A 17,805-nucleotide genomic window follows, 5' to 3' on the forward strand; every position below is an offset into this window, starting at 1 on the left:
CCCTGGTCCCAGGCTGCCTGGAGGCCTGGCCGTCCCTCTTGGCCATCTTCTCCTTTCGCCCCAATCTCCCCACGACATTCCTTTGGACTGAGGCCAGCCAGCCTCATTCCCTGTCACTCCCTCACAGAGAGACGCCCTCCAAGGCAGGTGGCATCGCAAATAGGGAAACTGAGCGTCACAGGCCAGCAAAAGAAGTGCAGGGTCCCGAACCTGGTTCTGTCCAACCTCACACCTCCTGACCCCCAGGTCCTGCCCAGGTCTGATGAGTCAGAATCTCTCAGGGTGAGACCTAGGCACAGGCATTGTTCAAAGCTGCCCAAAACCCATGCCTGTCTGTGGGCAGACAGATAACATGATGGAAAACAAATTTATTTTTACAGGCCACAGATTTCCTCTAGGGGGCAACAGTCTTTGGAAAAAGACCTTCTAGAAGCATGTGGGAATAAAGGTAACAGTGGGACGTAGGGGGTCTGGGTCAGCAGGTACCAGTGACTCAGAAAGGGGGACAAAGTCTTCTGTAAGACTCAGGAGAGGAGGAGCCAGGAGGCTTGGCCCAGAGAAATTGGAGGATGGGAGAGACATCACTGAGAGGAAGGGAAGCTGCCGTCAAAATGACAATCCCCCACAGATGGGCTTTCTAAGAACCAGTCCCTCTTCTACAGGGAACCACCTGCACGGCTGGGCGGTGCAGCCTCCTCCACCTTCCTCGACAAAGCTCCTCGCACCCCACAGACGCTTCCTGTGAGTGGCTGACAGCTGTACACAGGGGCTGGCTTGTATTCTGGGCCAGCAAGCTTGCAACTGAGGAGACCTGGCAGCGGCTCTGAGGTCCAGGACAGCAGGAGACACAGCCCCTGGGAACTGCAATGCCTTTAGCCTTTAAGGAGGGTGGTGGCAGTGTGAGGGTTAGACATATTTTACCTAGATTTCAGCTCCTTTGCTGATGAAAACTAAAATTCAAAGGATACTGCCTTCCCATGAAATCCATCTTAGTCCACGAGCAAGCAGAGAAACGCCAGGGGCGTCCCCATCAGAGTCAGGAGCAGAAAGGGATACGCAAAGCCACTGCTGTTACTTAACGTTACTCCAAAGGTTCTAGATGGCACAGATTGAAAATGAGCCTCCAGAATTACCATAGTCTACAGATAGTACAACTGTATACACAGAAAACCCAAGGGAATTCACAAAGATGTATTAGAATTAATGAGTTCAAAACAAAAAAATTACTGAGTTCAATCAAGCATCCTGATAAAAGATAATTATATAAAAACCAATAGCCATCCTGTATACCAGCGATAGATGGAAATGATTCAATTCACAATGGCAAAAAGAAAAAAATCCTTGAAATGGCCGTGATTTAAAACAATAGGTGACCCATATAAAAAATGTGTAATACTTTATTAAGCAACCTCAAAGCAGAATTAAATCGATCGAAAAACACACCATGTTCCTGGTAAATACTACAAATTTTGTCCATTCCTCCTTTAATTGGTTTCTAAGTTTAATTTAATGTCAATCAAATTCACAAGGGATTTTTCTAACCTGACAAAACGGTTCTAAAATTCAATTGAAACAATAAACAGATGTGACCAGCCAAGAAAATTTTGCAAAAGAATAACAGCGAAATGGGGAGTATCCAGCCAGATGTTTCAAAGCAGCACTATCCAACAGAAATGTAATACGAATGTCGCATGTAGCCATGTTTTAAAAAAAAAGGTGAAATTAATTTCAGCAATATATTTTACTTAACCCAATACATCCAACCTATTATCATTTTAACCTGTAATCAATACTTAAAATTTATCAATTAGATATTTTATTTATTCTTTTTTTGGGTACTAAGTCTTTGAATTCTGGAGTATATTTTACACTCAAGAGCACCTCTCAGTTCAGACCAGCCACATCTCAAATAACCAACAGCCTCAAGTGGCTTGTAGCTACCATAGTAGTGAACAGCACAGCTGTCAAGTAGCCAGTACTTTAGATATTAGAGCTTTAAAGCTCTTATAATGAACAGAATTCAGTACTGGTACAAGAAGAGGATTTAGCTGTGATATCAGACCTGAGGTTTCATTTGCAACTGACTGGAGACAGTATGTGGCATAATTCATTTAAAAAATTATACATACTCACAGCTCTTGAGCCAGTTTCTATCATACCTCCAGAAGCTCTGCGTCAATCAGACTGGCCACCGCTGAGCCTTAGACATACCTTGCATGAAACATAAATACACCTTATTTGCCATGTGGTTCCAATCCCTATTTTCAAAGGAGACATATCCAGGTTCAAAGATGAATCTTTTTTTGTTGTCGCTGTTATTGTTTGGCTGCTCCGTGTGTTAGTTGCGGCACGTGGGATCCTTGTTGCGGCACGCGGGATCCTCCTTGTGGCGCGCGGGTTTAGTTGCCCCGCGGCATGTGGGATCTTAGTTCCCCGACCAGGGATCGAACCCGCGTCCCACCAGGGAAGTCCCTCAAAGATAAATCTGTGAATGTTCTGCTCACAGAGCTGGCAAGGGCTTGTCCCTCCAGTCTGAACAGCCCAGTCTCTGCCGCTGCCCTGCTTCCCCAGCATGGGAATTACATGCCGGCTCTACCCTAAAATCACTTGTAACATCATCATAATAATAAAACTATGTGTCTGGGACTCTAAGACACTCATTTTTCACACTTACCACGTCTAAACTCAGGATGAAATCAATGGGTCTTATCACTGCCAGCAGCTGGCAGCAACCATGGGGTGGCTGGCATTGCCTGGCACACACCACCTCTGTCACGGTGTTTCGTACCGCCATTACTTCGCTTGAGTTACTTGTAGGGTCAACATTTCTTGTGTTGAGACCCTTCCCACCCAAAATGTCTTCAAGAAATCACACTGTGATGTAACAAATTACAGTGTGTGCAGAAAGGCACGGAGACGACAGAGTGTGTAGCTTTAGCATCCGTGAGAAATGTCCCTGGAGGAAGGACTGTAACCTCATTCCTTTACCAAAGAGAGGAAGAGACACACCCAGAAGTGGACGAAGCCAGTCACACACTAAGTAAGCAAAGTGAGCAGCCAGGAAAAACAGCCCACCACTCAGAGCAACTAGAGGTGGGGTGGCTGGTGCCTACACCTCATGGGACTACGGTTAAAGTGCAGTGGTGTGCTTTAGTTGGGAGTGTCCCCTCTTTCTTGTGGCGCCCTATAATTGATGGCACCTTAGATGCAATGAAACACAGAAACGGCCAACACTTCCCAAACCCGGGGCCTGGGCTAAGTGCACCCACCCTTCCAAAGCCCAGTGAGGTGGGCAATCCAAGGAACCGATGTTTGGCAGTGTTTGTGGCCCTTGTCCAGGCTGCCCATCTGCGCAGGGCAAAGCTGACCATGTGACATGGCAGCCTCCAGCCCACACGAGGTCCACTGCTCACCAGGGTGAACACTGAAATGTAAAGGGCAGGGTAGGGCAGTGCAGAGCCTGCCTGAGCCTTGGTCCTAGATGCTAGGGTTTCCTCTGCCTCGGAGCAGAAGCTGCGTGCCCCGCTCCACAGGCCCTGCAGTAGACATGCAGTGGAACTGAAGTTCACGGACCAGCCTGAGGAGTCGGCTCCAGGCTCAGTAGTAACTCCTCCACATTAATGGCAGCACAGCAGACCCAGAGGACAGCTGACATTTAATATGAAACATACGCAGCAGAGCGAGAGGCTCCTACCTGGGCCCTCCCATTCCAGAATGCCTGTCACTGTGGGGAGGCGGGGCTCAAGGCGGCACCAAGATTCAGGGGGCTGGAGTCGTCCGCTAAGTACCTCCATCCCACCTCAGTCCCCTCCCCTGCAGGAAACCCCTGCCAAGAACATACATGACCACACATGCACACTCACACTTGAATACACACACTCGCACACAGGCTTACTTAAATGCACACAGGCACACGCACAGATACCCACGCACACTCACATGCACACACATCATACTCATACAGATATGCATACACATGCACACATTTCCACATACCTATACACACACATCCCAGGTATAGGAACAGGCCCACACATTCACATACACCAGCAGCCTGCTGTGTTCTGGCAGCGACACAAAACCCCCCAGCCTGCCCGAGTGCAGGAGGGCAGTAGGAGTAAGCAAGGACTCATATGCCTGCCAGTACAGACCCATGGTCCCAAGAGAGGCCCCATGCATACTTGACCCTACAGATCTCAGAGACCAGAATGAGGAGGCCCAGGCCACAGCTCAGGCCACCACACAGCAAAGCCATCCTCTATGCTGAGTGGACACACCAGGCCATGGGCGGGGGGCACCCCTGTGGCTCAGAGCAGATGAGCCCTTCGATGACTTCTCTACTCATGCAGGTTGTGGCGTTTGTGGTCCTCACAGCAGGCCTGGGTGAAGACCCAGCCTTCCCCCGCCTCCCAGCTGAGGCTGGGTCACTCCTCACTCACGAAGTGCTGGGGATATGGGAGGATGGGCAGTCAAGGCTGGCCATCAGGCAGGGGAAACCTGAAACCTGCCAACACCCGAAGGAGCAGCATCCTTACACTCGGGAACCAATGCCATAAGCACACAACCAGGCAGTGGAGTCAGGGCAGGGTTGGCAATGTGACAGAAGATGGTCCAGAAAGAGCTGACGTCCTTGGGCTGAGGCTCAGAGATCGGGGACCAACTATGCTGGCCCTCATGAGGGGTCTAGTCAGGCTTCACTATGCTCCTGCACTATGCATTGCTGGGCCACAGTGATTGGCTATGGAAAGGTCCCATGACCTAAGCCTGTCCATTCAGAGTGAAGTCAGAACTGTGGCAGGAACCTCCAAAAAGTAGTCTGTTTCCCTTTTGCACCTGGATATACCTGGGGGATGTGAGGGGTGTGGGTACAACTATAGCCAATGGTCCACCAAGGAACAGAGTCACACTAGGGAGAGGGAGCTGGGCGAGCAGGGGCACCACTCCACCCCTGAATTACCTGCCCAATCCCACCAGTCCTCAGATGCCTTTTGTGTGTGTGTGGTAAAATACATATAACAGGGACTTCCCTGGTGGTGCAGTGGATAAGACTCTGCGCTTCCAATGCAGGGGGCCTGGGTTCAATCCCTGGTCAGGAAACTAGATCCCACAGGCATTTTGCAACTAAGAGTTTGCATGCCACAACTAAGGAGTCACGTACTACAACTGAGGAGCCAGTGAGCCACAACTAAGGAGCCCACGAGCCGCAACTAAGACCCGGCACAACCAAATAAATAAATATTAAAAATAAAATAAAAAACGTATAACATAAAATTTACCATCTTAACCACTTTTAAGTGTACAATTCAGTGGTATTAAATATATTCATGATGTTGTGGAACGATCACCACCATCCATCACCAGAACTCTTTCCTTCTTGTAAAACTGAAGTTCTGTACCCACGAAACAACAACGCCCCATCTCCTTCCTTCAGCCCCTGACAACCTCCACTCTACCCGCTATCTCTAAGGTTTGGACAACTGTAAGTGCCTTCAGATGCCATATTTGCTGAAGCCTGCTGAGTCTGGGTTTCAGACCACAGACATGCCTACACCATTCTGAGGGGCCACCATGAGGTGGGCAAGGGCCGTGGGCTGCTGCTCTGCCATCCCTAGCACAAACCCCTGACAAGCCAGCCTCCACCACGGCAGCCACAGGTCAGTGCACATCCCTCCCCAGTCCCAGCAGGGAAGAGCCCCTGGGAAGCCGCTTCCCTCCCGCCAAATGGCACTCAGTGAGAAGTGGTGAGGAGGCCAGACAGGAGGTTGTGGGTGCCCCAGAAGAGGGCATGGGGTAGCTGTGATGAAGTAAGGCTGGGTTCTCAGCAAGTTCTCGAAGACAGCCCTTGCCTGCAGGGAGCCTAGGCCCATCTAATGATCCTGCTGCCAGCATAGCTCTCAACATTTCCACATATGCCTCTGGAGGCCCGCTCAGGGGACCTCAGAGCTCACTGGATTCACACTGGATTCATCTGCCCACGTGATATCAACAGACTCAGAAATGCAGCTTCTCTGAAGAAACATCCGTAGGTCCGGCAGCAAGGAGCCCATGCTCCTGAGGGCCAACAGTCTATCAAGGGAGGCAGGGCATAGACTAGCCAGGGTCCCCACCTCTCCACCAGCCCGATCCCCTCAACTGGTCCCCGTTTGGCCCCTAAGAAACCCAGAGTTGCCCTAGAAGGGTCTCAGAAATCATTGATCCAGCCCCACTTGTCACTGGACAAACCGAGGCTCATGGTGGGAGTATTTGCCCAGAGTTGCATGATGACCTGCCAGAGCCCAGTCCAAGGTCTCTTCACCGCCTCCAACCCTCCTCCAAACAGCCCCAGAGGGGCTTCCCTCCTTACTTAGTTTCATTTGGACCATGGGTTTTGAACTCACGTTTCATGAACCCCAAGGTGGGGGCAAGAAAACTGTGCAAAACCACACGTGTGCACAACTGCTTTCCTGCGGGAAAGGAAGCAGAGCTTTTGGCCATTCCCCAAGGGGGCCTACCTCACTGCGTGTGGACATCCTGGGGTCTGCAGCAAAGCATACAAGGAGAGGTGGGCCATCCCTGGGCATGGGGCACAGGGTCTTAGGGGGCAAGGAACTTCACAGGCTTCCAGCCCCCACTCCCCAGGCACACTCATTTCATGGCCCCTAGCTGAGCTCCACCCAGGTGCAGCTGGGCCCTGTGGGCCCAGGTACAAGTTGCCCATAGTACAGGTTACCAAAGAAGCATGAGGTCCAACGTGGCATGTGAATGTCCAGGACAGCTTCCTGGATGAAGTGTCATTTAGATAAGACCTACAGAGTGAGCCAGGTAAAGAGGGAGGGATAAGAGTGGTCCAGGCGAGGGCACAGCCTGTGCAAAGACCCTAGGATGGGAGTGTCCAGTGGTGGAGAAACTGAAAGCTTGATGTGACTGGAGCACAGGCATGAGGCGGGACACAGTGACAGACAAGGCTGAAGGCTACTGGGTCAGGCCATGGGAGGCCTTGTACGCCAGGCCAGTGGGTTTGAATTATTTTTCTGAGTTTGGATTTTTTTTAAGGGCAATAAGAACCACTAAGACCACCACTTAAGAAAGGTCTTAAGCAAAGGAGTGACATGATTGAATGTGTGGTTTACAAAAATCAGTCTGGCAGCTGTGGTGGGAAAGAGTTGCTCCAGTTTGGGGTGGCTAAGGATCACATGGGCAAGAGTCGGGGCTCGGAGTTAAGTGTGGTGGAAAGATGGGAACTGGAATGAAGTTCGGAGATGCCTAAGATGATGACTGGCTGGATGTGGCGGTCATGGAGTGGGAGGGGAAGGGCGATCCTCGGATTCCTGCCCAAGTGAAGGGTGAGGTCTGGAAGAGAGTAGAGAGACCTGTGTTCCATTTCAGAAGCATGGGGTCACTCAGGGAAAGAGCCCCCAAGGCAGCTGGGCAGGCAAGTCTGGAGCACAGAAAGAGATTCGGGCCAGATGCAGGGCCTGAAGTCTGGGTGGAGAGTGGCAGCCCAGCACATTGGTCCTTCCTCTTGCTTTTATGATAAAACCCCAATCCATTCCAGAGTTTGGGGATCTGACCCTCACTCTGAACCCCAAAGAGGGGCAAGAGACTCTGGCCAGGCCCACATCACAGTGATTGATTTAAAGGTGGGCCTATACCCTAAGTAGGACCCAACAGAACCCTCCCCAGGACTCTAGCAAGAACCATCCAAAAAGGAATGCTCTCCATTTCCAAGAGATTGCTACCATGGAAGACAAGTTAAGCCAGGAGCTGCTGGTGGACCCCACATGGGGAGAGCCATCCTGAGATGAACACAGACACTGACAGAGCTGAAAGGCAGAAAGCGTGTTCTAAAAGCAGCCCTGAATCCACTAGATCCAGCCATGCCTGAAGCTGGAACTCCTCAGGACCCCAAGGATAACTGGGCCCATGACATCCCTTGTTCGTTTCATCCAAGTTGGTTTTCTGCCAATTAAACTGAACTGAGTCTTAAACAACAAGGAGAATAATAAGCCATGGAGGAGGCTGCGACCACCCTGGGCAGCTGTGTAGATGGCCAAGAACAGGGGCCAAGCAGATACCTCTGCTCCTCTGACCTGAGCAGCCCCAACACCCAGGGAACCCGGACGTTCCCGCAGCCCCTCTTTGGTGTTCCTGAGACCTTCTCATTGCCCTCCAGGCAGTGCCAAGGCAAGGTGAAAGGTAGGAAGACCCTACAAAGGGCAGTTGCAAGTCCCACACACCTTTCACCCCCAACCCTGCAGCCCAAGCCTCCTGCACCTGCCCTCTGCATTCCAGCACCTGAACCAGCTGGAGCCCAGTGTGTGGCCTAAAAGACAGCAGCCTTTTTAGGAAAAATGAAACTCAATTAATTCAGTCCCTTAGGCCAGGAAATGACTTCTCTCTGTGGCCCTTAGTGACTTTTAATGCCCATCAAGACTATACAGAGCAGATGCCTGGCCAGGATGGCAGCCCAGCAGAGGAGCGCCAGCCCACAAGGCAGCAGCCCTTGAGCCTGCCTCACAGAGTCACTGCCCAGCCCATGGACGCTTCCACCAATGGCCTTGCCAACCAGAAACACCAGGCCAGAGAGGTCCCCTGAGCTGCACTGCGTGAGGGAGACAGAGGTATGGCAGGGTGCTTCCATCCTACTGGAGTCCCCACTGCCATCACCTAGCCATGAGGACTCAGGCCACCTGAAAGGAGCTGCAGCCCAGAGCAAGTCAGCGCCAAGTCACCAAGCCACTTGGCCACCAGACCTGCTCTCAGCGCCCACTCACTGACACTGGCAACAGTCAGTGCCGCTGACTGAGAAGGTCTCCAGGAGTTGACTAGGAATGTTTTAAAGAAATGCATTTCTTCATTTTTATTCTTTTTGTTGGTGTGCAAAAAAAACGCAATAACATGTAGTGCGCTGGGCTTGGAACCAAACACACATGTGTTTAAGTACAGACTGCAAAGCTTGAAGTAAGCTATCTCGGTTTATTCATCTGTAAAATGGGGATAATATCAGCATACACCATAGGGTGTTGTGAGGATTAACCAAGGTGATACAGCATAAGGTGCTCAGAAGAAAGCCTGGCACATAATAAGGGCACAGTGAACTGTGACATTCCGTTATTACTTTTTATGTCAACAGGCTTCTCATTGGGTTTTTAATGAGCATGTAAGAATGATGTGAAATTAGTACACCTATCATGTGGCCTGAGAGGTACTAGAAAACTCTTCCATAGCAATGAGATATACAAGAATCCTTTGTTAAGCATTACCTTCTCACGCATTGTGAAAAGGCAAATGTTAACCTTTCCCTGTAAATATGATGAACAATACCTGTCTAGTGACCGTAAAAGAACCTGGAAACTACACCTACCAACCTCTCTGGAAAGAAAGTATATGGTATGTCTTATGGAGCATGTGGCATTTCCTGAGTCTGTACCTCTACCTGACTCTAGTAGAATTTTCACCTTGGCACACCCAGGTTCCAACCTCATATCATTACAGGGAGCAGCACCCCTTGCACTCTCCATCCATGGGGTTCTGCAAACCTCATGTCCTGATTCTCATGGGAGCATCTGGCCCCAGCCTGAAGAGAGCGCTACCCAGGACTCAGCTGGAATTATCAGAAAAAGATGTCAGCCAGCACCGGTGGGGCCCCTTGACTTACCACAGAAGGACTCCACCTGAGAACAAAGCCAACACATAAGAAGGCAGAGGCAAGAGACAGCAAGAGTCCTAATGACAGGAGCACCTGGATCCAGCCATGCCTGAAGACTGACCATCATGTGAGCTGCTAACTGCCCATTTCTGTTTAAACTAATTTGACTTGAGTTTTCCTTCGCTTGTGACTGAAAGGATGCTGACCATAAGAATCCCCTCGTGCTGAATAGATTAGGAGACTCCGGTCCACAGAAAACAAAGCTACTACTGCCTTCCTTTAAGGCAGAGAAAAAAATTCGGGACCAAGCAAGTATATGAGCAAATGTGTGTCCCAGGCCAGGAGCAGGATGATAGGCCTGAAAGGGCCTATGGCTCTTGGGGGAGGCTTGTCCCACCTAAGCATCTAAACTTAAGCTGTAAGACCACAGCTGCCTGCTGTGACCCTGCTCCATGGTTTCTCCACACGTCTTCCAGGAAGGCTAGTTCCACATGTTCTGCAAAGAAGGTGTTGATAGCCCCATCTGCATGGGAAGTACTGCATTACACGGAGTTCAAGAAGTTTCTTTATTACAGAACTTCTCAGAGAACCCAGTGAGCCTCCTTAAATCTCCCAGGCTGAAAGCAAAGGTGCAGCATTTCCCACACCAGTTGTCCACTGAGCCGCATTTGCTCAGAGAAACTTGTGGTGTAATCCTGTAGTACTCCCTTGCAGCAGTGGGGGTGTAGCGCTTTGCTTCTCAAAGGGCAGTCCCGAAGCCCAGGAGCACGAGCCTGGTAGCTTATTAAAAAATGCAGAACCTTGAACCCCACCCCAGACATACTGACTCAGAATCTGAATTTTAACAAGATCCTTGGGGATCTGCACACACTGCAGCCTGACACACCTGCTTCAGTGTGTTTCACTATCTATGAAGGAATAGCAGGGCTGCAGAGGAAGGGGTACTGTGTGGCATGGCTGCTGGGAGGATGAGATGCATGTAGCCTTGTAAGGACTATTGAGAGGGAGTGCCTAGGGATTGCAGCTTCTATTACTACACCTCAGGGGCTTCTACCCACCCAGACTTGGGAGCACCATGGCAGAAGGGGCTGGAGAGAACCAGGCCAGACTCCCGCCACCACAGGCTGTGTGGCCTTGGGCAAGTCACTCAACCTCCCAGAACCTCAGCTGCCCATCTGTAAACCAGCGATGAAGAATCCTCCCCCACAGGGTCTCTGTGGACCAGAAACATGACGTTTAAACCCCGGGCCCTTAGCAAGTGGGCCTATCACTGATGCAACAGAGGGACCTAACGGGCTAAGGAATTAAGTGGTATAAGATCAGAACAGACACACGCACACACGAAAAAGAAAGAAGGAAAAAGAGAAGAAGAACTAATGATGCTGCCCTACTATCTCAAGGCCAGTTTTCACTGACAACATTCAAGGCCACTCAGGCAGGCGCCAGTCCCTCTTCCAACTCCTGTCTTCTCTCCAGCTGTGTCTTGCACTTCTGCCGGTGTGTGTCCAGTACATGTGACATCTCACTGCTCCTGTTCTGACCCAGCCGATACACACCTGGTACTTCTCTGCATATGCTCTTCTCTATGTGCCTTTGCCCCCGGCAACTCATTCTTCAAATAGCCGCCAGGAGCACGCTTTCCAAGCCCTGACCAGAGTGGGCCCCAGCCCATCAGTTGAGCATGTGTGCCCCAGGTGGGCACCAGGCCAGCTACATCTCTGACCAGCACAGTGGACAATGGCGCTTGGAGGTGCTGGCTGAACAAACAAACCACAGAATGAATGATGCATGTACAAAGCCTCCCTGAAATGCTCTCCATCAGGTATTACTTAGCACACAGGAGTTGGCCCAGCAACAGACTACCTCCATGTCAACTTCCCCACCCCAGCCCAGGCCACCCCCCGAGCCCCCAGCACCAATTTCCTTTTATTTAGGAAATTCACCTCCAGCGCAAAATGAGACACACATATGAGGTCCAGGGCAGCCTCAGAGGCAGCTAGGATATAAAGGGCTGCATCGTGTTAACCCAGCTCCTCCAAGGACATTTATAGTTGTTTGCAGTACACCCAGGTTCTAACTAAATCCAGCCAAAGGCAGTGATTTTCCGAAGCAACAAGTGACATTTCCTGTGTCTCCATAAAAAGAACGCCAGCGGTTGTGGGGCTCTGTGTAATTGCTGGCTCTGCAGCCTGCAGGGCGAGACGGAGGACAGGGGGCTTGGGGGCCAGCAGGACTGGAAGAGAGGCCACTTGCTCAGAGTAGGAGTCCCCTGAGCAGCAATTAGAGCGGAACCCATGGTGGGTGGCTTCAGATGTCTGGCCAGCACAGCCAGCCTGACCACCACACACCCAATCCAAAATAGAAAACTGCAGTGGCTTTTGCCACGTGCCAGGCCTCAGGGTGGCTGGACGGAGCACCGCCAACGTCAGCCTCCTCCCTGAGAATGGATCCAGGCTTCCTCCGAGGACCCCTTATGCCAGGCCATGGTCCCCCTAGGTCCTCAGAAGCAGGAGAACTTCCCAAGGCTCTGGTCACATTGAGTGGCCCAGGCAGTCCCAAAAGGGACCCACTCCCCAGCCTCTCCTGTCCTTCAGGGGTTGCCCATGGGCACCAGAGCCTGCATTTCCAAATGCTCCCCTTGGCTCAAAATAGAGAGAGAAAACCAACTTTTCAAATAACCAGCTGAAGTCCAACAGGAAACCACAGGATAAAAATCAGTGGTTCCCGGTCAGACAGGGGGCAGAGGGGCAACTGGGTATTTCAGCACCACTGCCTGCTCCCTAGGCTGGCACCATTTGCACACACAGAAACGAGAAGACCAACTGCCAGCACACATGCCCCCACACAGATATCACACATGCCACAATGCACAGCAACACACTCAACACACACGGACAGACAAATGAACAGAAACCTGCAGATACACACATGGACAAGACACAATGGCACATTCACATGTTCACACAGGTACTCAGATACTAGTACCCATTCCAAAACACATGTGCAGATGCACGCCCTCACAGAGATATACACACACCTGGATGCAAGATGAAGACCTGTGCCTGCAGGCATAAGGGAGACCACACTTTGCTACTTGATAAGTGCTTTGGAAATGTGGCCTTCCCCCTGCATAAATCACCCTCTCTGTCCAATCGAAGCAACTTGCCTTACAGCCAACCTCTTCAGTCTGTGCCCAGTGGTCCCTAAGCACAGGGGTGCAGAGAAGGTCCTCAGTACAGGCCTTGCCCTCCCAGCGGGCTCCCAGATAAACAGCTTCCAAAGCCCAGGAGAGGGCAATGGACAGAAAGGAGAGAAGTGCGTACTCACCAGCCCGTCGCAGTTGCTGAGCGCCACAGAGGAGGCTTCAGCCAGGCCGGCCACGTCTCCGACGTAGAGGCAGGTCCCAAGCAGGGGCTCCACGCGAGTGGCACCCGACTCGCCCTGCCACTCCACCGTGGCCCCGGGCGCCACGAGGCGGGCATTGGGCCGCAGCCGCAGGTGCAGGTCTCGGCCGAAGACCGTGACATTGTAGAAGAGGCGGCCGCCAGGATCCTCCTCGCTGTCTCCAGAGAAACCCGGGATCTGGACAGGGGCGGCCCTGCGGGCCCGTACCCCAGCCTGCGCCGTCGCCGCCGACACCACGTGGGACACCAAGAGGCCCTGAGCGTCAGTGCGCACCGGCACCGCCAGGATGCGCTCCGCTCCGTGCCCCTGGGGCCAGCCTGCAATGGGAAGGGACGTTAGACCAGTCGAGACCTGGGAACCCCAGGGCCCCGCCACCGAGTCCAGCATCCTCACAAACCCCTCCCCTACTGCGAAGGGAAGGGCATTCCGCTAGGCAACCCTCAGAAACTAGCCTGCACCTCCCCGGCCTTCTTCCAACCGGGAAGGGGCGTTAACAGGGCCGCCACTCCCGACCTCCGGCGACCCCGGGCCGACCCCCCTCTGGAACCCTCCCAGCCAAGAGCTCTGCACCCTGCCCCGTTCCGGATTGGGGCTCCGCGGCTCCTCGCAGCTCCCCAGGGGACGGCCCGGTCAGAGCATCCTCCGCCCCTTGAACCTACCGTCCTCGGCAGTACGTGGGGCTGCTCCGAAGCCATTACCGGCTGGCCCCCTGCCCGTGTGCCTCTACCCCTCAGCAGTCCCCGCCGCCCGACTGCCCTCACCGCTCGCCTCCGGAGCGGCGAGGACTCGGCTCCCCCGGGCACTGGCGGCCTGTCCTCCGGGTTAGCCCGCTGCCGGCCGCCCTCCCCGCGTGCCCGAGGGCAGGGAGGGTGAAGGAGGGTCCCTCAGATCTTCGAGGATCCCCTCCGGGTCGCCCCAACCAATCCTCAGGGCCCAAGGCGGCGCGCTCCGCACCCGACTCCTCCCGAGCGTCCCCGGACGCGAGCCGGGGCGCCGCCTCGCCCTGGCTCCCCCGGACACGCTGGGGCTGGCGCTGCGCTCTCCGCCGCGGGGCTTTCCCGGCCCTCCGTCTCCACGCTCCGCGTCCCCGGAGCCGCGAGCGCTCCGAGGCTCCCCGCAGCCCGAGACGCCCAGGTGCGCCGCAGGGCGCCCCCTGCGCGACCAACCCGGCCCCGAAGTTGGCCAACTTGGCCCCGGGCGGGGCGCGCGGAGTTTGCCCAAGTCAGGCTGGACGACGCCTGGGGAGGGGGCGGTGGGGCACGCGGGGCGGGGAGGAGCCCGGCCGACTGGGGTCGCGAGGCGTGAGGGCCGCGCCGCACCTACCTGGGGGGTCGGCGGCGGCGGCGAGCCGGGCGTCCGCGGAGAGCGGCGGTAGCAGGACCGGCAGCAGTAGCAGCAGCAGCAGCGCGGGGCAGAGCAGGCGGCGAGCGGCTCCCGCCGGCGGTTCCATGGCAGCCGGACCGCAGCCGGGGCCCCGCACTCGCAGCCGGCGCGAAAGTTCCCCGCGCGCCGCCCAGCCCACATCTGGGGGCAGCTGGAGCCGCCCGCAGCTGCAGCACCGCAGGGCGCGGGGCGGAGGAGGCGAGGCGCGGAGAGGAGGGCGGGGGAGAGCGGAGGGAGGCGGGGAGAGGGAAGGAGCGAGAGAGCGAGGGAGGCGGGAGGGAGGGAGAAGGCGAGCTAGGGGAAGGGCGGGGACGGCGGGCGCCTCAGCCTGCGGTGACCCGGCGCTTCTTGGCGCGGCTGCCGCTGCCGCCACCGCCGCCACCGCACGCTCCCCTCCTCGCGCCGTCGCCGCCGCGGTTCCCGGCTCGTAGCAAGGCAGAGACACCCCGAGGCGGCGGCGTAAAAACGCCGCGGGCCGGGTCGGGAGAGCCCCGCTGCTGGCCACCCTCTGCGGCGCCCCGCGCACTCGTGGCGCGAAACCTCGGAGGATCTAAAGCCCGCCCGAGCATCCCCACCCAAAGAGTCCTCGGAGCACCCGGGTCCCAACCGTCAGCCCTGGGGCGCGAGGGGCCGCCTCTCCCTTTCTGTGCGCCCTGGGGCAGAATAGGCAGCAGAGCTGGGAAGGGGTGAGGGGCCTGGTTACCGGTCCATGGGGCTGAGCCAGGCCTTTTGACCAGTTGGAGACCCCAGAGGATGAAAGACGGTTTGACAAGGAGGGTGCATGCACCACAAGAGCCACCCCAAAGATCAACTTTTACCCTTACAGAGAGAGGCAAGTTTCCCTCAGGCTCCAGCTCCTCTTTGCCTGAAGTCCCTCTCCCCCTCCATCTGCCTCCCCAACCCTCCACTGCAGCCTCTGAGCACAGTCTCCTCCACCTAGACCTGGGCTCCGCCTACTAGAGCTCAGTCAGGTTGCCTCCCTCACCTGTCCTGAATCCTACAAGGGATTCTAGACGCCTGGTCTTTGCACACCCCCAGGCTCTGCCTGAAATAGCCTCTCTACATTCTGCCCACCTTTCCCAACTCAGCATCCAAGGCATCCCTCTCCACCCTGGAGCCAGTTTGCTGTCAAAGCCCATTCCCAGCTGGACGCCTTCCTCTCCAGCACAATCCTCATTGCCTGTCCTACTAAGTCTGCTGTCCCCCAGCACAATGACCTTCCCTCCCCTTGGAAACCCACTCCCAAGCGTGTGTCTGTGGGAACACCTCTGCTATGTGACCCCAGACTTCTGCCTCACTTCCCTGGAGGGTGGACACCTGTCCTTTTGGATTTTCTCATTCACCCTGCCCCAGGCCTGTGTGGCCAGGGCTTTGGGGCTGGCCTTGGTCAGGCAGGGCCTGATGACTCAGGTCCCTCCCTGCCCACCAGAAGGGCCCAGTCTTATGGGTAAAACACATGACTTACACAACTTGCTCTAGCTGTGATTTCATATTCTCAGTTCCGTCATTTTCAGGACCCATCATTTTCAGAGGGCACTGAAGCTTGATGGCCATCTTCACCCGGAAGCTTTCCTCTGTGACACCTGAGGGTGCCCAACATAGGATCCAGCCCCCAGGCATGGTGAACATCTGTTGTCAGTGTTAAAAATGGTAACATTTCACATAGGAATTTAGACTTCTGACTTCTTTTGAGAAATTGGAAAGTGTGACCACACGGGGCCCGCATTTCTGCTTATCAGCCATTAAGTGGGGCAAATGCCCTGCAGGTTGCTGTAGGTTCCCTTCCCTTACCCCCAGCAGGCATCCACTTTTGTGACCTCTGATGGTTCCAGAGAAAGTGGATGGTGATCAGTGTATGGGAAGAGACATGACTCCAGAGCCAGGTATCCTGGAGGACTTCCCATAAGAAGTGGCATGGGTCGAACCGTGAAGGCTGAGGAAGCCAGGCAGCCCAGAGCTGGGTCCAGCTAGGTGCTGTCTTGGAATCTATGACACTTCCACTCATTCCCCCTGTGGCTGTCATGCTTTCATCCACCTCAAAAGATGAATGAGACCCAAGCAGCAGCCCCACCTATTTGATGAGGGTGATGTTCTCACTTGCTTCCCTGCCAGGTTTATGGTGACTACCATAATCCTCCTACCACCACCATTATTTCTTTATACTGTACTTACGTTTTTAAAGGATACTTTAAATCACTACTGTAAATGGGAAAGCCAACATCTTGCCATAAATCAAAGATAACTGCCAAAAATAAATATATGAAGCAAAAAGCTGTTATCAAATTGTAAATACTATCGCCTGCAAAAGGCATGGAGGCTGAGGCTGATTAACAAGTGTTGGAAAAGTGGTGAGACAGACTAGAAGCAAAGCCCTTTCCTTTGATGCAATCAGAAGGACAAAAGGAGAATTGAAAATGACTGACTCTCTCACTTCGCGAGTCGATGATATTTTCTGATGGGTCCATGTAACAAAATTATCTTGCACGCTTTGGAAAACCAGCTCTAGAATATCTTTTTGGAAAGAAGGTTTGTCTCTCTGACACTCCTGAGTCACTCCTGGCAACTGTTCCTTCCCAAATTACCCCCAGCTTCTTGGGGCCCCACCCAGACAGAGACCCCTCATGAGTGGAAGGCAGACCACGGCCCTTAACCATCCCATCTTTAGTCCCTACAATGACACCCCTCTAGGCTGAGTGGAAGAACCAAGCACACACGCATCAAAGTTTATGGTTGAATCCTCCATGTAGGGGGACCTTGTGGACTCATCCCAGCTTCCTGATCACTTGTCCTCAGCTCAAAAAAAGAAAGAGTCATCCCTACTTCTTCAAACCTCCATGGTTCAGATCTCTCTTCTTCCTCTTCTGGAAAATGCTACCCCACCCACTGGTGCTCTCTGTTCCCCCTTCTTCTACTCCAGGTGAAAGTGGAACACAGAAATCCCCAGTGGTTCTTTGTTCAAGTCTACTTATTCAGTCTAGATCCCAAAGACAACCCAAGGACCACAGAACAAACTCAGCTGGAACACTTATTAAGTGCATGTCATGTGTGTTTGATTTTAATTGAACTTGAGTGTCCTTAGGTCTGGCTTGCACTCTCCTACTTAACAGTCCCTACCACTCCCTATTGTCCTATACCTGCCTTTTGTTCATAGTTGTTACCAGTCTGATCCCTGAAGGACGAGTTGCAACGCTGATCTAGAACAGCCCCATGCTGTGGGGAAGGGATGAGAACAACTCAGGGTGAGCTTGAGCCCTCCAGTCCCTTTAAAATCTTCCCAACAACGTGAGGAGCAGAAAGAGATGGGCACCTTTCCTGGTCATCTTGGGTGTCACAAATCACCACACATGCCTCCGAGCAGGAACGTTAAGAAAGGAGATTTCTTGCCCTGT

General features: G+C 53.6%; 1 protein-coding gene across 1 annotated transcript in view; it reads right to left on the reverse strand.

Moving 5' to 3' along the window:
* ADAMTS2 (ADAM metallopeptidase with thrombospondin type 1 motif 2) overlaps positions 1-14,646 on the reverse strand; it is a 229,971-nt gene extending 215,325 nt beyond the window's left edge. The window contains exons 1-2 of the mRNA XM_060095018.1: positions 14,357-14,646; positions 12,956-13,350 (exon numbers count right to left, since the gene is read on the reverse strand). Of these exons, the coding sequence (XP_059951001.1) occupies positions 12,956-13,350; positions 14,357-14,483 (522 nt within the window). The 5' untranslated portion in view covers positions 14,484-14,646. The remainder of the gene's footprint in view (positions 1-12,955; positions 13,351-14,356) is intronic.
* Between the last annotated feature and the right edge of the window lie 3,159 nt (positions 14,647-17,805).

Source organism: Mesoplodon densirostris, chromosome 3, assembly GCF_025265405.1.
Source record: "Mesoplodon densirostris isolate mMesDen1 chromosome 3, mMesDen1 primary haplotype, whole genome shotgun sequence".
Taxonomy (NCBI): Eukaryota; Metazoa; Chordata; class Mammalia; order Artiodactyla; family Ziphiidae; genus Mesoplodon; species Mesoplodon densirostris.